At 53.0% G+C, this 18,689-nt stretch overlaps 2 protein-coding genes and 2 long non-coding RNA genes across 10 annotated transcripts in view; 1 reads left to right on the top strand and 3 right to left on the bottom strand.

Annotated features, from left to right (window-relative positions):
* LOC134554980 (early activation antigen CD69-like) overlaps positions 1-10,468 on the bottom strand; it is a 26,580-nt gene extending 16,112 nt beyond the window's left edge. The window contains exon 1 of one of the 5 annotated variants that reach the window (XM_063406213.1): positions 8,354-9,088. In XM_063406213.1, the coding sequence (XP_063262283.1) occupies positions 8,354-8,756 (403 nt within the window). In that variant the 5' untranslated portion in view covers positions 8,757-9,088. Of the gene's footprint in view, positions 1-8,353 lie in introns of all 5 variants that reach the window. The other 4 variants (XM_063406215.1, XM_063406212.1, XM_063406211.1 and 1 more) reach the window with 4 other exon arrangements.
* LOC134554975 (early activation antigen CD69-like) overlaps positions 4,356-18,689 on the top strand; it is a 20,584-nt gene continuing 6,250 nt past the window's right edge. The window contains exons 1-6 of one of the 3 annotated variants that reach the window (XM_063406196.1): positions 4,361-5,123; positions 5,638-6,027; positions 6,406-6,501; positions 6,604-6,773; positions 6,974-7,074; positions 7,164-7,695. In XM_063406196.1, the coding sequence (XP_063262266.1) occupies positions 4,817-5,123; positions 5,638-6,027; positions 6,406-6,501; positions 6,604-6,773; positions 6,974-7,074; positions 7,164-7,278 (1,179 nt within the window). In that variant the 5' untranslated portion in view covers positions 4,361-4,816 and the 3' untranslated portion in view covers positions 7,279-7,695. Of the gene's footprint in view, positions 5,412-5,637; positions 6,028-6,405; positions 6,502-6,603; positions 6,774-6,973; positions 7,075-7,163; positions 7,696-18,689 lie in introns of those variants that run through there. The other 2 variants (XM_063406197.1, XM_063406195.1) reach the window with 2 other exon arrangements.
* LOC134554998 (uncharacterized) lies at positions 12,276-15,200 on the bottom strand. Its single transcript, XR_010081358.1, has 4 exons — positions 14,387-15,200; positions 14,106-14,284; positions 13,805-13,905; positions 12,276-13,715 (listed from the first exon to the last, which is right to left on the bottom strand). It is a non-coding gene; the product is annotated as an uncharacterized LOC134554998 (long non-coding RNA).
* LOC134554999 (uncharacterized) overlaps positions 15,806-18,689 on the bottom strand; it is a 26,608-nt gene continuing 23,724 nt past the window's right edge. Inside the window, exon 3 of the long non-coding RNA XR_010081359.1 lies at positions 15,806-16,322. This is a non-coding gene — a long non-coding RNA (uncharacterized LOC134554999). The remainder of the gene's footprint in view (positions 16,323-18,689) is intronic.

Here is an 18,689-nt window from a genome sequence, read left to right on the forward strand (position 1 = left end):
CAGGAATGGCTATTACAAAGACACTAAGGGACTCAGGTGGGCTTTTGGAAGAGCTGCCATGGAGGCAGAGGGCATTAAGGAATTGAAGACCTTGCCTGGACTATCAGAGAACCCATCTGCAGCAGGACTCCTGAAGGTAGAAGAGCAACGAGTACCTGTTGCCACCTCCACAGTGCACCGCTGTCAGTATGGGATGAATCGAGATGCTGTGATCCCCACCCACAAGATGATCCGAGAGCTGGAGAGCCAAGGGGTGGTCAGCAAAACCCACTCACCCTTCAACAGCCCCGGCTGACCTGTGCACGAGTCTGATGGAGAATGGAGATTGATGTGGACTATCGTGCCTTGAATGAAGTGACTCCACTGCTGAGCGCTGCTGTGCTGGACATGCTGGAACTCCAGTATGAGCTGGAGTCCAAGGCAGTGAAGTGGTACTCCACAATTGACATTGCCAAGGCATTTTTCTCCATTCCTCTGGCTGCAGAATGCAGGCCTCAGTTTGCTTTCACATGGAGGGGCGTGCAGTACACCTGGAACCGACTGCCCCAGAGGTGGAAGCACAGTCCCACCATCTGCCATGGACTGATCCAGGCTGCACTGGAAAAGGGTGAGGCTCCAGAACATCTACAGTACATTGATGACAGCATTGTGTGGGGAAACACAGCAAGGAAAGTGTTTGAGAAAGGAGAGAAGATCATCCAGATTCTCCTGGAAGCTGGTTTTTCCATCAAAGGACCTGCCCAAGAGATCCATTTCCTGGGGGTAAAATGACAAGATAGGCAGTGTCAGATTCCCACTGAGGTCATCAATAAGATCACTGCCACGTCTCCACTGACCAGCAAGAAGGAAACACAGCTTTCCTAGGCGCCATAGGCTTTTAGAGAATGCACATTCCTGAGGAGAGCCAGATTGTGAGCCCTCTCTACCTGGTTACCCGCAAGAAGAACGATTTCCACTGGGGCCCTGAGCAGCAGCAAGCCTTTGCCCAGATCAAGCAGGAGATCACTCATGCAGTGGCCCTTGGCCCAGTCAGGACAGGACCAGAGGTGAAGAACGTGCTCTACTCTGCAGCCGGGAACCATGGCCTGTCCTGGAGCCTTTGGCAGAAGGTGCCTGGTGAGACTCGAGGCCGACCACTGGGATTCTGGAGTCGGAGCTGCAGAGGGTCTGAAGCCAACTACACTCCCACAGAGATGGAAATCTTGGCTGCCTATGAAGGTGTTCAAGCCACCTCAGAGGTGGTTGGCATGGAAGTACAACCCCTCCTGGCACCCCGACTACCAGTGCTGGGGTGGATGTTCAAAGGAAAGGTTCCCTCTACCCACCATGCCACCGGTGCCACATGGAACAAATGGACTGCCCTCATCACTCAGCGCACCCGGATCGGAAACCCAAATCGCCCTGGGATTTTGGAGATGATTACCAACTGGCCAGAAGGTGAAAACTTTGGTCTCACGGACGAAGAGGAACAAGAGCAAGTGACACGTGCCGAAGAAGCTCCACCGTATAATCAGCTGCCAGCAGAAGAAACGTGCTACACTCTTCTCACTGACGGTTCCTGTCGCATCGTAGGGATGAGCCAGAAGTGGAAAGCAGCCGTATGGAGCCCCACACGACAGGTTGCACAAGCCACTGAAGGAGAAGAGGGATCAAGTCAACTTGCAGAACTCAAGGCTCTTCAATTGGCCCTGGACATTGCTGAGAGAGAGAAGTGGCCAAAGCTCTACCTCTACACTGATTCATGGATGGTGGCCAATGCTCTGTGGGCATGGCTGGAAAGGTGGAAAAAGGCCAAATGGCAGCATGGGGGAAAACCAGTCTGGGCTGCTGATGAGTGGAAAGACATCGCTGCTCGGTGAAAGTCTGCCATGTAGATGCCCACATCCCCAAGAGTCGGGTTAATGAGGAGCACCGAAACGAGCAAGTAGCTCAAGCCGTGAAGGTACAAGTGTCAAAGATAGACCTTGATTGGCAACACAAGGGAGAGTTTTTCCTAGCTCAATGGGCCCATGACACCTCAGGTCATCAGGGCAGAGATGCCACCTATAAGTGGGCACGAGACCGAGGGGTGGATCTACCCATGGACAGCATTTCTCAGGTTATCCATGACTGTGAGACATGTGCTGCAATCAAGCAGGCCAAGCGAGTGAAGCCCCTATGGTATGGCGGGCGGTGGTCCAAATACAGGTATGGGGAAGCCTGGCAAATAGACTACATCACCCTTCCCCAAACCCGCCAAGGCAAGCGCTATGTGCTGACCATGGTGGAAGCCACCACTGGATGGCTGGAAACCTACCCTGTGCCTCACGCTGCTGCCAGGAACACCATCCTGGGCCTGGAAAAGCAAGTCCTGTGGAGACATGGCACCCTTGAGAGAATCGAGTCAGACAATGGGACCCATTTCAAGAATGGCCTTATAAACACCTGGGCTAGAGAACATGGCATTGAGTGGAGAGATCACATCCCTTGTCATGCACCAACAGCCGGGTAAGCTGAACAGTGCAATGGACTGCTTAAGACCACCCTGAAGGCACTTGGTGGAGGGACCTTCAAGAACTGGGAAATGAACTTAGCAAAGCCTCCTGAATGGTCAACACTGGAGGCCCCATCAATCGAGCTTGTCCTGCCCAGTCTGAACCCTTGCACACGGTGGATGGAAATAAAGTCCCTGTGGTTCACATGAAAGGTATTTTAGGAAAGGCTGTTTGGATTAATCCCACCTCAGGTAAAGGTGAACACATCCGTGGGATTGTTTTTGCTCAAGGACCTGGTCACACTTGGTGGAAAACACAGAAAGATGGAGAAACCAGCTGTGTACCACAGGGAAAACTAATCTTGAGTGAGAATTGTGTGTAAGGTTTCATTGAGTATGTATATATAAAATAGAGTTTATTGAATTGGGTATGATACAGATGGTAATAGAATAAGGGGTGGATAATGTCTTGGGTTGCAATATGTAAACAAAAATGTGTCTTCTATTTGCCATCAGTTGAAACCAGATGGGGAGATGGAGTTTTTTCTCTCTTGTATTACTCATTCTTCATAACTCCAGGGGGGAGGGGGGTGTGCCTTTTGTTAATGGGCCAGCTGTTACAACCAGGTGGAGCAAGTTCCTTATCTCTTCCACAACCCACCTGTGGTGGGGGCAGCACTGGAGGAGCTCCTGGCAACAGGGGGAGGGAACTGGGAGCACAGAGAATCCCGTGAGGGAGCTGGGAGGGACAGTGGGAGCAGCGGGAGAGAACAAGAAGGAGCACGGGGAGGGATTTTAGGAGCCCTGGGAAGGAATAGTGCTCCCAGTTCCTTCCCAGAGCTCTCAGCATCCCTGCCGGTGCTTGGCAGTAAGAGGGATACTGGGAGGGAGCTGGGAGGGAACTCCTCCCCACTCTGCAAGGTGCAGCAGCCCCGGGTGTGACCAGTGAGGAGGGGGAAGTGCCCCCAGTCCCTCCCAGTGTTCTTTCCTCCCAAAAAGGGGGTTATAAGAAGCAAAGAAACTGAAATTGAGGGGAGAAGAATTTTTCCATAATCGTGTTTCAGCTGTGGAGGATCCCAATTCACCCATGATGTGAAGGGTCTCAATTGAAGGAAAACACACTGTTTTCATAATTTTGGGTGTCTCCGTTAGCGGGCAATAACTGCTTTCCATTACTTTCGTGTTTAAATGAAAAGAGAATATCTTTATCATGCTCTACAATGGGTTTGAATTGAGGGAAAAAGCCGCATCTTCATCATATGAAGGTTCAAAGTGAGGACAAACACCGCTGTCCCTGGTTTGAAAGGACTTCCCTTGAGAGGAACCTCTTCATGTGCCATTAGAAGAGTTCCATCGAGGGGGATCCTCCTTTTGAAGGGAGCTCCACATACGGAAAAGATGTCCAGAAGTCCCCAGAATGGTCTTTCTTGAGGGAAATTCAAAAGGGAAACTGCATTTCCCTTCATTTTACAAGGCTAAATGGAGGAAAAATCTCCCTCGACTCACTTTTTATTTGGGCGTAAATTTAAGGGAAACCTTCCATGTGCATCACTTAGGGATCTAAATCGAGAGGAAACCTCGGTTTTCCCCTTCATTCAAGGCTTTGAAATGGCACAAAGAGAGAGTTTACCCTTGATTTAATTCCTTAAGAAATGGCAGAAGAGCGCTGAAGCTGTGCTGGCGCTGCCGGTTTGGGCTCCATTTCTCCGTCGGGATTGCAAACGCCCACAGGCACCGAGCGCCCACAGACGCCCAGCACTGCCTGGGTCGCGCCCCGACGGATCCCAGAGGGGCTGGAAGCTCCATGGAGCAGCTCAGCGCCCGCTCCACGCTGGCCCCTGCAAGGCCGGGACAGAGCGGGGGCTCTGGACACGTCCCCATTGTGGGGGCAGAGCCGCTGCTGGGGGGCCCGGGGGATCCTTTATCCCCCTGGGGCAGCTGCCAGAGGCCGAGGACAAAGTCCTGGTTCCTAGGATGGAACACCTGCTGTTTACCTCTCATTATCTTGCTCGATTTGTTTAATGGTAAATTCAAATAATTCCCTGCTGTCGTGTCTCTTTTTCCGGTGACAGGTGACTGATCTCTGCCTGGCATTACTAAGACCTTCGAGACTTTCCTGATGTGTTCTGTTCCCTGCCCAGGGACAGGAGCAGAGGGACAGAGCGGTTCTGCTGGCACCGGGCACCTGGCAATGCCCAGCCCAGCCCAAGAATCCCTGCCAGAATTCACTGCAGCATTTCCCGGCCCCACGGCGGCTCCGGCTCCGCGGGCAGGCGGCTCCAGGAGTTGCAAGTGGGCAAAACGGGGCCGAGGGAGAGGAGGCAGGTGGTGCCCGTGGGTGAAATGTCTTTGCTGCGAGCTGGCAGGGAGAGGAGGAGGGAGCAAGTGGTACAAAGGAAAGGGGAGAGAAAGAGGGACAAGGCTGGAGCGGTGGAAGGCGGCGGGGATGGCCATGGGGCAGGCGGGCATTTTGTTTTGCAGCTGTGTGTGGTGAAAAGAAGAACTGTCAAATCCGTCCAGGAAAAGAGAAGACGAATGACAGGTGTAAAAATCGCCGATAATTTGGATTCATTTGATCTGCCTGAACTTCAAATGTCCCGCCGGCAGACAGCGCCCTGGCGGCTAGGGTCCCGAAAAATCCACGTCTGCTGTAAGAAAAATGAGAAAACGAGACAGAGCATCGGGGAAGGAAAGCAGAGCCCGGGGGTCTCCGAGCCCCTCGTTGCTTTCCCGCTCGCTGCTTGGACAGAGTGGCCCAAGGACGCCCCGCGCCCAGAGCGGCGCCAGCCCCGCAGCGGCGCGGGGGGCTCAGGGCGGGAACGGAGCGGCGGCGGAGCTCGGAGATTGCTCCGGCACAGGGGGACCCGCGCCCGGTGTGCCCCGGCTCGGGGCTCGCTGCGGGTCGAGGGGCCGCGGTGAGGGGCAGGGGGCGGTTCAGGTGAGTTCCTTGTGCCGGGTTCCCCCGTGTCCTCCCGGCGCTGAGATGGCGGAGGGAGCGGCTGCCCGCGCTCTCCTCCTTGCCCGGCTCGCTGGGGACGAGGCGGTGCCGCAGCAGCGATGGCTCATCCCGGCTGCTCTCGCTGGGACACAGGGGCTGCTCCGTGCCCGGCACACTTCCCGGCCCTGCGGCCCCGGGCAGTGACCTCTCCTCATGTCCCTTTCAGTGTGCCACCAGCGTGGGTGTGAAGCTGTTCCCGAGGCCGATCTCCAAAAGGCTTTTTCAGCACTCCTGATGTCTCGGGAGCAAGGGGCTGTTTGTTCCCAGCAGAGAGATGCCGGCTGTGAGCTGGAGGAGAGTGAATTGTGCTCCGATCATGGAGTTGTGCAGGAGCTCCTGCATCTCCAGGAGGGACCAGCAGCTGGGGTTCCACACTTGCCTGGGGTGCAAGAAGCCACTTGTCATGAGCAGGGGGATGCCACTTGTGAGTGTGCAGTGAGTGGAGGTGTGGAAAATGAATTCTGCACCAGTGATGGAAGTGTGAGGGAGCCCCTGGGTCCCCAGGGAACATCAACAGCCGGCAATGGACACAGAAGGATCCTCAGAAGATTCCCAGGTGAGTGCAGGGGCAACCGTGTGGCCTCTAGGGAGGGGACAGTGTCTACCTTTCAAGGACAGATAAGGTGTGGGGCTCTTTCCCAGTGTCAGGCAGAGTCCTCGTGCTGAGCTCCTGCCCATCAGTGGCTGGAACCAACAGCCCCAGCTGCCCCCAAGCCTGTGCAGTTCTCCTGCTGCAGCCTGTCCCCACCCCTGTGTCCCTGGCTGTCCCCACCCCTGTGTCCCTGCCCCTGTGTCCGGACTCTTGGCACTCTGGCTGCCAGCTGAGTGTGTTGCACACTGGCTGAGGGCTCCCTCCTGTGCTCCCTGGCCATTGGCTGAGCACATTGCAGGGCCGCCTCTGGTTGTGGCAGCCAGCAGCTCTTTCCTGCTCCAGGCAAGCGGTTCAGGTGCCGTGCCGTGCCCGTGTTGGTGCTGGTTGTGCTCGTGTTGCTGGTGCTGGCTTTGGCGGTGGCCTTGGCTGTGCAGTCAGGTAAGGGAGGGGCAGCAGGCTGGGCCCAGCCCCTCGGGGCAGAGCAGGCTCCCTGCTCCCTGCACAGGGGAATCCTCAGAGCTTCTCCTCTTGCCCCTGCAGCCCCACAGCTTCCAGTCACACCTGCGACTCCACAGTGCTGTCCCTCTGGCTGGGTTGGCTACAATGAGGTCTGCTACTACTTCTCCAGGGATTCCAGCACCTGGGAGCAGGGTCAGGAACTGTGCTCCGAGCTCGGGGCCTCCCTGGCCGTTGTCAAGGATGAGGACCTGGTGAGTGAGGGGCTGTGGGCCCTGTGGGGTGTGTGAGGGGAGCCTGGGGGTGCTCGTGGGCCGGGCTGGGTGCTGGTAGGGCTGGGGGTGCAGCCCTGTGCCGGGGCCCTGCAGGGAAGGAGCCCCGGCGTGCGGGGGAAGCCCTGGGCACATGTCCCTCCGAGGGGCCGGGGCAGCTCCCACTCCTCTCTCCTGGGCAGGGTTTGCTCTTCCGCCTCCGCGGGAACGTCGATTACTGGCTCGGGCTGCGCAGACGGGGCCAGCGCCTGCACTGGGGGGACGGCAGCAACTTCAGCTCCTGGTGAGTGCCGGGGAGCCGGGCAGGGCCTGGGGGGACAGGGCCACAAGGTGTCCCCTGGGAACCAGCGCTGCCTCTGCTCCTCCTTGCAGGGTTCATGTCCTCGGCGATTCCGAGTGTGTGTACCTGGCTGACAATAAATTTGTGAGTCAGATCTGCTCCAATGAGCGGCCGTATCTGTGCAGCAAGGCCCAAGCTCCCCTGTGACAGGGGCTGCAGAAAGGACCTTCTCCACGCTGGGCAGTGCCAGCTTCACCTCTCAGCCTGGCACAGGCTGTCCTTGCTCAGCTGCAGCCTGTGCCCTGCCCTCACTCTCAGGGTCACCTCCGTGCCTGTTCCTCGCCACTGCCAAGGCCGGGCTGGGTGTCCAAAGGAAAAGTCTCTGCAATCCCTCCTGGCCCCGGTGCTGCCTGCAGGGAGGGCATTGCCCCCGTGACACCCCCAGCTCCAAGGGCAGCCACCAGCGCCCCTGCCGGCGGTGCGGGAACTGCAGCCAAGGGGAAAGTGCCTGCGGCCGAGAGCGCCTGGGGCTGGGTTTGGGCTCTGTTTGTTGTTAATGCCGCCCTCGGGGTTGTCTGTCCGCTTTGTGCTACGTCCTAGTAAAGAACTGTTATTGTTCTTCTCCTATCTTTGCCTGAGAAACCCCTTCATTTCAAAATTAGGATCATTTGGAGGGAGAGGGATTTGACATTTTCCATTGCAAGGGAGGCTCCTGCCTTCCTTAGCAGACACCTGTCCTTCCAACCAAAACAGCCCCATCCCTCTGTGCACTGTGTGGGGAGGAAGGAGAGAGGGAATCGAGGATCAAGTGGAGCCCAGGAGGGATATTATGTAGTGGGGGAAGGTGCATCTTTAGGATCTGACCAACTTCTCATTTCCATGCTCTGAATTGTTTGCTAAGGAATTCAATTAATTTCCCCCATCCGGGCCTGCTATGCCCATAATGGGTGAGAGATCTCTTGCTGCTTTTATGAAGACCTTCGAGCCTTTTCTGACAAGTTCTGTTCCCAGTCCAGGGGGAGGAGGAGAGGGATGAAGGTTTGGAACAGCCAGGGACACAGCGGTGGGGACAGCCAGGGACAGAGAGGTGGGGAGAGGCTGCAGCAGTAGAACTGCACAGGCTTGGGGGCAGCTGGGGCTGTTGGTTGCAGGCACTGAGAGAGGGAAGCAGAGCACGAGGCCTCTTCCAGACATTGGGAAAAAGCCCCACACTTGCCACCCTGTTCCTTGGGAGGTGACACTGTCCCCTCCCTAGAAGCCACAGGGTTGGCTCTACACTCACCCGGGAATCTTCTGAGGATCCTTCTGTGGGTATTGCCAGGTGCTGACATGCCCTTGGGACCCAGGGGCTCCCTCACACTCCCATCACTGGTGCAGAATTCATTTTCCACACCTCCACTCACTGCACACTCACAAGTGGCATCCCCCTGCTCATGACAAGTGGCTTCTTGCACCCCAGGCAAGTGTGGAACCCCAGCTGCTGGTTCCTCTTGGAGATGCAGGAGCTCCTTCACAACTCCATGATGGGAGCACAATTCACTCTCCTCCAGGTCACAGCTGGCATCTCTCTGCTGGGAACAAACAGCCCCTTGTTCCCGAGACATCAGGAGTGCTGGAAAAGCCTTTCGGAGATCGGTCTCGGGAACAGCTTCACAGCCACGCTGGTGGCACACTGAAAGGGACATGAGGAGATGTCACTGCCCGGGGCTGCAGGGCCGGGAACTGTCCCAGGCACGGAGCAGCCCCTGTGTCCCAGCGAGAGCAGCTGGGATGAGCCATCACTACAATTTTTTGCCCCTCTGGAAGCACCTCGGTGCCTAACTGTCCTTGTAGATCATTCCATAAGCAATTACATTTTGCGTCTGGTACAGTTAAAACATCTTTCATTCCTGTTTTGTTTGTTCCCTTAAATATATCATGTTTTATAACTGGTGCTTTAAATCCCTCTCCTTTTGCCCATTCTTGAATTGTGTTTTGGCTTTTCTGGCATCTCTTTGCAATTCTGCAAATACATGTCCTCTCTGCCCCAGTATCTGCTGAAAATTCAAATTCTTCCTCCTGAGGAATTCTTCCTTCCCCTTTTAATATTATGAAGGGCTCCTGCTGACATTTCCACACCAGGAGATAGAGCCCCTCACTCTCCTTCGTTTGTTGTTTAGCAAATGCCTTGTGGCCATTCTGATTTCGGGGAGCAGCGTCCTTAATTGCCTTGGTGGGTAGTGTTCTATACTTTTTCATCTTTTGCCTTCCCCTGGGGTTGTTGTGGTCCCGCATCGGGTGCTGTGGTGGCATCTTCACCTCCCCTGGGGGTCCGTTCACATGTTCCCTCTCCCATAGTTGTATCCCTGCTGCCCCGATCATTTGCCTCTGTTCGTGTGTAAACCAAAGTTTTAGTCTAGATTGCCTTTTGTCCCATGTATAAACGCTGGGCCCTTGGAACTGGTCCACGTGTTCTCCTAATCCAAAAGGATCTTCCAGCAGACTTTTCAATTATTTTTAAAATGCCCTCCCATTGGAGGAGTTAAGTGGGACGGTTACAAACCCAATCCACCCATGTACCCCTCCCAGTGGGGCTTCCCGGAGAGGGTACAGGGATATTGCTTGACCCTCATCCTTCAATTCTTCCCACTGAGCCGCTCTTCCCCAGGTATTCTGGCTGGATCCATCAGGATGTTGAGGGGTGCCTCAGGTGCAGGGGGAGGGAGACAATCTAAGCAGTCCCAGCTTTTGGTTTCTGTTATTTTAAAGGTGTTTATTCCCTTTGAGAGGCTTTCCTCACCCAGCAAGCTGCACACTCTTTCTCTCCTTGGCTGACTGCTTCTTTAGCATTTACATAAACATTCAAAGCTTGGCACATCTCCCTCTCAAAGGAGCCATGCACAGGCCAGAATGAACGGTCTGATCTTATTTCCTCTTGTCTATTCTATCATACCATAGTGTATCATTTCGATCTTATTTCTATTCTTCGTGTCCGGGTATGTTCCCACTGTGCTAACTTTATTCCTAGGGGGCTACTGAGGGCTATATTCATTGATGCTTTCTGACCTTCCTTTCCTCTGAGGAATTTTTCTTTGCTTGCTTTGCGTCCTACTTTGATCGATTTATCCCACCACTTCTTGCAAAGCGCCTTTCCTTCTCTTTTTCTTTAACTTCCATGCAAATCTAACTATTCACTCCTTACAGATTTTCTCCCAACCCCCCTCAGGTATACTCTAAATTCTGGGAACTAAATACCGTCTACTACACACTACTTCAATTATTTCTGCTTTTTGTGACTCGGCCTGTGTTTCCCTCCAGGCTTTTCCTAGCCTTGGGCTATTTACTTCCTCGTGTCCCACAGAAATCAGGAAATTTAATGCTTGGTATCTGTCTCTTAATTCTGCCCTACCACACTACTGGCACCAGGCACTTCTGCGAGCAGCGGTGCAATACCCCTTTTTATGACTGCTCTTACACTCACACAATACCCAAGGCTCACACCTGGGTCCACATCTTAAGCACAAAATTACATTTATATAAAAACACAATATCTTTATTATCAGATTTTATAACATTTATTTATGTATAAGATATTTATATGAAATATAAGGTATTTATATTCTAAATTTTACAACCGTGGATCCGGGCTCCCCGCTCACTTCGTACTGATGGCGCGTCTCATTCACCCAGCGCTTGCACTCGCCAGTCACACCAGACGGGACACACACAGACACCCTGCACACATTCACACAATAATAAAGTACTCTTGGTGTTCAATCAGGTACTAATGTTCCTTTACAGGTGCTTATTCATTACACAATGACCTACGTACCCAAAACCAGTCTGAAATGCCTCTAAAATGTTCCCAAATCCAAATCTTTCTTTTGCCACCCTTGCACTTATAAAACAATTCCAGTTATGTAACAGCACTTGAGATGAACCTCCAAGCCTTATTTACAGAGATTCCTTTTTTCCCTGTTATCAAGCCATTTTCATCTGTCTCTTCAGATCTGTCAGGGGATGTTTTCTACTCAGTGGCACAACACCCCACATCCGCCTAACCATTCTAAGAGTCCAGAAGGCATCAGGGTTTGAGGTTTTCCACATCCTGCCTTGCTGCAGGACCCCGCACCAACTTCCAACTGTTCTAACCGTCAACAGAGCCAAGATTCTCGACGGCCACCCGGCATGGGTCGAAGAGCAGTACTGCCAGGAACAAGGATTTCTGCAGTCCAGTTACAGGCAATTACACTCCTCATTGTTTTCTGAATCCCTGTTTAACCCCAAAGTAACCAAGCCTCCCCTATTCCCCTGTTCCGGGGTTCCACTCAGTCTCCAGCACTCGCCTTGTCCCTTCACTAGGAGGGAAGGTCCCCTCATGGCGAGAGGGAAACGTGGTTAGAAGGAGCGCACACGTCACTGTTCAGATCGGGGACTTTCCTGTCCGTGTCTCACACACACACTCCTGGATATTCACGATTTTGTTTTCACACTATACTCACCCGTCTAGGTTCTTCGTTCACAAATCAGAAATTGCCACGGCTTCCTAGGGAGTTTTACTTCCCTTTCTCTTTTCTCTCTTTTATTATTTCCTGACGATGGTTGAACCTGCAGTCCCATAGCAGCACAGAAAGCCCAGGGGAGCTGCTTAATTGAGCGGGGCACCTCCTGCCTGGGACCCCACCCAAAGCCATGGAGAGTGGAGATTTGTATCTCAGTGGAACCTCCACATTGTGAAAAACGAAAATTCAGGCTTAGAATATTTTTCAAAAGTTCAATAAGGGAACAAAAAGGACAGTGTCCAGCGCTGGGGTGTTCCTGGCTGTTGGCCAATGAACACAGCCTGGTACATTAAGACAGTGTAATGTATATGCTGTTACTTCACTAAGGTACATACATATTCATAATGTATGTACCTTAGTAAATATATTGTATATTAAAGGTATTATAATATACATATATACCATATTATAATTCATGCATTATTCAAACATTCTTGATAGCTTTTGAGGTTGTAGAAACTTTTCTTTGTTTTGGTTTTCATCTCTGACTTGACTCCTACATGAAATCCTGCAGATCAAGTCAATATATTTTATTCTTTCTTGTAGCTTCATCTTGTTGTTTCACACTTCCCTGACAATGAGTAGGTAACAAGTTCTCTAATTCTCTTCTACTGCTCTGCTTTGTGTCATGGTTATCTTATCACTTAGAAAAGTCAGCAGATGTGAGAAACAACTTCATTGCTTTCTACAGTTTTCTCAGTCATATACAAGTATTTTAGCATTTCATATTTTACTAAGGACCTCTACATTTCATATATCACACTATTATTTCTGTAAGCTATAAGGTGTATACCTCAACATATATTCATCACAGTACTATTTCTATGGGCTATATGGTGTATTGTTCAAATGACAAATTAGGTTACATTAGTAGGCAGCTAAAAGGGGTTATAAATTGTGCTGTACTTGTAATCAATAACAACATGTAAAAACTAATACACAAATGTGAAAGCCAATATTACAGGGTCATTTTACCATGGTGATAGGATCTGAGTTTAGTGAAGTAGGTGATAATTGATGTAGTTTAAATTTTGGGGGGATCTCAGGGAGGGTTCCCCGGGAGCCCCCCGGGTCCGAGGGTCGCGGGTGTTCGCGTGCTGGCAGGCAAAGAGACTTCAGACGGCTGCTGAGGTGCTGATGAGATGAGGGTTTATTCACTGAGGGAGAGGGGAAGGGAAGGAGGGAGAGGGAGAAGGGGAGAGGGAAGGGGAGAGAGCAGGCTGTGGAGAGCACCAAGGCAAAAGAGGAGGAGCCCTCCCTGATTGCACCCTTAACACAGAGGTTCCAGGTGGGCGCAGTAACATTCTCCAGCCAACGAGGTTACAGATACACGATACTGCAGGGAGGGTAGAGACTTGGGATAAACCATACATTTTCCAGGGATGAACCACAGCAAACCATTTCCATAAAATGCAATCCCACAATAATAAAGTCCCAGTGCACTGGCTGCTCTCACAAGCAGAGGCTCACCCCATGGCAGAAGCAGCAGCTCTGGGCTGGGTTATGGCAGTGGCAGCAAATTCCCTTCCCCAGGCAGCAGCTCCAGCAGTCCTCATCCAAAGCTGAGAGAGAGACAGAACCAGCAAATGACAGAGCATTCTTCAGAGTCAGGTGCCTGATGCCAAAAGTGGGATTCCTCCTCAGCACATGTCAGCTGCTCTGCTTCTTCTTCCAAAGACAATCCAAAAGTCTCACCCTCAGGCAAGTTCGGGATGATTTCCAAGACCCAGGGCAATTGTTCCCAATCGATCTTAGTGTGTAATGAGGGCAATCCCCTCCCTGCATGCAGCACCGGGGCCAGGAGGGATTGCAGAGACTTTTCCTTTGGACACCCAGCCCGGCCTTGGCAGTGGCGAGGAACAGGCACGGAGGTGACCCTGAGAGTGAGGGCAAGGCACAGGCTGCAGCTGAGCAAGGACAGCCTGTGCCGGGCTGAGAGGTGAAGCTGGGACTGCCCAGCATGGAGAAGGTCCTTTCTGCAGCCCCTGTCACAGGGGAGCTTGGGCCTTGCTGCACAGATACGGCCGCGCATTGGAGCAGCTCTGACTCACAAATTTATTGTCAGCCAGGTACACACACTCGGAATCACCAAGGACAGGAACCCTGCAAGGAGGAGCAGAGGCAGCGCTGGTTCCCAGGGGACACCTTGTGGCCCTGTCCCCCCAGGCCCTGCCCGGCTCCCCGGCACTCACCAGGAGCTGAAGTTGCTGCCGTCCCCCCAGTGCAGGCGCTGGCCCCGTCTGCGCAGCCCGAGCCAGTAATCGACGTTCCCGCGGAGGCGGAAGAGCAAACCCTGCCCAGGAGAGAGGAGTGGGAGCTGCCCCGGCCCCTCGGGGGGACACGTGCCCGGGGCTTCCCCCGCACGCCGGGGCTCCTTCCCTGCAGGGCCCCAGCACAGGGCTGCACCCCCAGCCCTACCAGCACCCAGCCCGGCCCAGCAGCACCCCCAGGCTCCCCTCACACACCCCACAGCGCCCACGGCCCCTCACTCACCACGTCCTCATCCTTGACAATGGCCAGGGAGGCCCCGAGCTCGGAGCACCGTTCCTGACCCTGCTCCCAGGTGCTGGAATCCCTGGAGAAGTAGTAGCAGAGCCCATTGTAGCCAACCCAGCCAGAGGGACAGGCCAGAACCAAGAGCGGAGTTGCAGGTGTGACTGGAAGCTGTGGGGCTGCAGGGGGAAGAGGAGAAGCTCTGAGGATTCCCCTGTGCAGGGAGCAGGGAGCCCGCTCTGCCCCGAGGGGCTGGGCCCAGCCTGCTGCCCCTCCCTTACCTGACTGCACAGCCAAGGCCACCGCCAAAGCCAGCACCAGCAACACGAGCACAACCAGCACCAACACGGGCACGGCACGGCACCTGAACCGCTTGCCTGGAGCAGGAAAGAGCTGCTGGCTGCCACAACCAGAGCCGGCCCTGCAATGTGCTCAGCCAATGGCCAGGGAGCACAGGAGGGAGCCCTCAGCCAGTGTGCAACACACTCAGGACCTTATGCAATAAAACCGCATGTTTCAAGAGCTGCACAGACTCCAGAGATATCTCTCGTGACTGCCTGTCCCAGATCCAGCAGGTTCCGCTGTCCCCGCGCCGAGCCGCGAGTGAGGAGTCCCCCCCGGGCAGCTCCCGGGGAGTCCCGCCCCGCCCGCTGCCCACAGCCGCACTGAGGGGTCCCTGCGTGGCCGCCGAGCGGAGCGGGGCGGGAAGAGCTCCAGGGCTGAGGAGAGCTGTGCGAGCGCTGAGTGTGCAATGGGCGCCCACATGCGGGGAGGAGCTGCACTGGAGAGACGCAGCTCAGCAGAGAGCTCGCCTGCTTTGTTCTTCCCGGAGCTCTGACACCTGCAGGGCACTGCACAATCCGCTGCACACACGTTTATTCTTTGGCCTCGCCTGTCTTTGCTTTGGATGCTAACAAACTTTGTGCCCTTCTGGGCACGCTTCGGTTGTTGTGGGTGTCTCTGAGGGTCTCCAGAGGATGAAGAAGATGGAGATTTTTTCAGTGAATTCTTTACTTTTTTTCTTTTTCTGCGTGTGCTTTGGTCTTTTTGGCAGCTTTTAAAGGTAAGAAGCTCGTTTTCGCTGGCTAAGGGTTTGTGGTTTTTTCTTTCTCGGAATTCTCAGCTTTGTCATTCTGTTGTGTTTAGCTTAATCTTTATTTTTATTACTAAGGGGCCCTGTATGCTGGTATTGCCTAAAAATATGTAAAAAGGGTAAGAGGCACAGTGCTCAGTATTTATGAAGTGGGTTCTACATGTATTTTTCTAAGCACTATTTCAAATACATCTTAAAATACTGTGTATGCTTTTAAGTTTACTATAATGATTAGTTACAATTTCTAAACCTCTGTCTCACCATCTCCTGCACTTCAGGAAATAACAAGTGGCTTCTAAGAAGTGACTTTTCTGTCAGTGAGCATGTTATTCTGGATTAATCTCTCACTGGAAAACAGTCTTCATACCCTACTGCTCTTTGCATCACCCCAAGAGTTTGGAGGCTGCAGCCTAGCGAGCTCCTGAGTTGTCTCCTCCTTGTCAATCTTATCAGTCCCTTGTTTAATTGTAAAAACCTAAATAAACTGCAGTGAGCATTGACCCAGGGTCTCAGGACTTGCTTATCTCTCCCAAAGAAATAGGAAAAAAGAGTGTTTCTCCCAAACCAGAGAGTTGAAAAGTTCATGTTATATATCTATATTTTTAAAAGGAAAGGAGGAAGAGTCAAATATCAATTCCTGTACCAGTGCTGCTCCAGTCTGTTGCGTCGTTAAAACCGAAGGTCACGACAGAGACTCTCTAACTAGTTCAAGTTAGACAGTCGTACATTTATGCACCAGAGGGCGGCACGGAGTCGTCTCCAAAAGACGTGACCAACCCAGACAAGGTGCTTTGCCCTCCATTGATTTCCCCAGATCTTACATACAATGCATATGCATAACCCCAGCACCTCCCATCCCTGTTCCGTATTAAAATGAGGCTATTAGTCCTTCACGCATGCACAATTCTTCTCTTGAATTGGGTTTGTGGTGTGGAACTGGGTCAGTGATCTGCAAGGATGAAGTCAGGAGAGTCTTCCTCAGGTCTCTGTGACCCTCTGGCAGGATCCAAGGTCCCCTGCTTTGTGACTGATCGATAGAAACTGCAGGTGCTGCCATTGCTCTGCTGCTTTCAATCTGCTCTTAGAACCGTTCTCTTACTCCACTCCCTTCTAGAAACAAGCTCCTAATGGCAAACAACAAAACCATTAGTTCTAGCTTAAGCAGCTAATAATCATTAACCTGTCATTTGCTTATCTAATTCACATCCTTATCAGTATGATTTGCTCCTACCCCTTGGATAAAGTATTAAATCTTAAAAATTATGATTCACTATTTCTATTCTCTCCTTTCACTTGTAGCACGTCTAAGAATACTTAAAAAAAATCAAACAACATTGACTTTAAGCTGAAGGAGAAGCAATCTGCCTGCAGGCTCGTGGCACTCCACTGCCTGACTTCCACTAAGGGAGCTCATCCCCTCCACAGTTACCAGACACATCCCAAAGCACTGAGCACCACCTTTTACCTTTTTTAAAATGGAACTGTAAGAAAAGCTGCTGGGGAGGGCCATGCTCCAGGCACATCCCTGGCATTTCATCTGTGCAGCTCTCTAAGCTCAACTCCTCTCTTTGCCTCTGGGTGCTGGGTTTGGCTCCTGCATTTCTTGAGGGGATGGCCCTGCACTGATCCCAGCCTGTACTGACCATCAGATAAACAGCTTCTGGCAGGGTGGATCTGCCCTAAATGGACATTTCCCAAAGGAATTGCAGTGCCTGAATTTCACTGTCATGGCTTTTCAATGGCTTTGAAAGGAACCTGGTTTAACACACTCCATTTCTAAACAACCCCTGCACAAGGCTCCTTCACTCCCTGCCATTGTTATTCTCTGGCCCTTGGGGAAAGGCTTGAAAGCAGCACAGAGCTTGTTAAACACAAACTTAATCCAAAATTCCAATCCATAGCATGGGCAGAGCCTGACTTTAAAACCTGAATTAAAGAGCAGTTGCCTTGCCAATGGACAGGATGAGAAAGTTTTCCTGTGCAGTTGTTGAGATTCCAAAGTAAGGGAGAGGACTGAGCATGGAATGGGGGAAAGAAAGGGGAAGTGTTATTTTTCACAGTGGGTTTTTAACCATCATGGTCGCATTTCAAGGACTTGTAGAAACCACTCTAACCTCAAGAAAGAACAGCTTCCTAGTCAGCAAGAGCCTGAGGAAAGCTTCAGCAGCAGGAGATTGGGATAATTGCAAGGCTGGCTCCTTGAGCAACAGGAACAAAGTGTGCTCTTCAAAGCAGAACCTTCACCCGCAGCACCCATAAAGAAGAAAATAAAGGAGACAAGAAAGCCTTAAGTGGGAAATGGGTTACCAAGGGTGTTAGAAGGAAAGAACAAGGTCTGGGAAACAGGACCTGGAAGGTGAGAGCCAAAGGGAAAATGGAGCTGAGGCTACTTCATATTGGAAAAGAAAAGAGAATAGAAAGGAAGAGAAGGGAGGGGGAGAGGAAAAGCTGGGACTAAATTCTAACACAGCTGGCACAGCCGCTTTGGGTCCCTGCGTGGGAACACGAAGCGGGTCCTGGCACAGAAGGCAGCGCCAAGAAGCCTCGGCCCCGCAGCAGCACCATGCGGCGCTTTCTGCCTCCGCTCGGCGCCTGCAGAGCTTTGGGCTCTGAGGCGCGTTCAGGTTCCTCCCGGGGCAGCCCTGAGCCGGCCAGGGACACCTCCCGCCCGAGCAGCGGCGCCGAGCCCGGGGCCGCAGGGCCGGGAAGTGTCCCGGGCACGGAGCAGCCCCTGTGTCCCAGCGAGAGCAGCCGGGATGAGCCATCGCTGCTGCGGCACCGCCTCGTCCCCAGCGAGCCGGGCAAGGAGGATCCTCACGAGGGCCGGTCAGGTCATGCAGCAGCTGATGCTGGTGCCAGCACACAGCACTCACAGCATGGCCAGGCTAGCAGAGCCAGCCAGCACGGCTTTAGGAGGGCTGGGTGGTGTTGGATCAGCCTGGTCTCCTTTTATGCCCAGCTGAGCCGCCTGGTGGATGCAGGCAAGGCTGTGCATGTTGTCTGTTTGCACTTCAGCAAGGCCTTGGACACTGTCTCCCCCAGCACACTCCTGGAAAAGCTGGCAGCCCACGGCTGGGACAGGAGCGCTCTGTGCTGGGTTCAGAACTGCCTGCATGGCCGGGCCCAGAGCGTGGTGCTGAAGGTGCTGCATGCAGCTGGCAGCCAGGCACCAGGGCTGTTCCTCAGGGCTCTGTGCTGGGGCCAGCTCTGTTCACTGTTTTCATTGGTGACATGGATGAGGGGACTGAGTCTGTCATCAGTAAATTTGCAGATGACACTAAGCTGGGAGCGTGGGTGGATCTGCTGGAATGTAGGGGGCTCTGCAGAGAGACCTGGAATGGTTGGATGGATGGGCAGAGTCCCAGAGGATGAAGCTGAATAAGTGCAAGTGCTGAGTGCTGCATTTTGGCCACCAGAACCCCCTGCAGTGCTCTAGGCTGGGGACGGTGTGGCTGGACAGTGCCCCTGCAGAAAGGGCCCTGGGGGTGCTG

This window comes from Prinia subflava, chromosome 9, assembly GCF_021018805.1.
Source record: "Prinia subflava isolate CZ2003 ecotype Zambia chromosome 9, Cam_Psub_1.2, whole genome shotgun sequence".
NCBI classification, from domain to species: domain Eukaryota; kingdom Metazoa; phylum Chordata; class Aves; order Passeriformes; family Cisticolidae; genus Prinia; species Prinia subflava.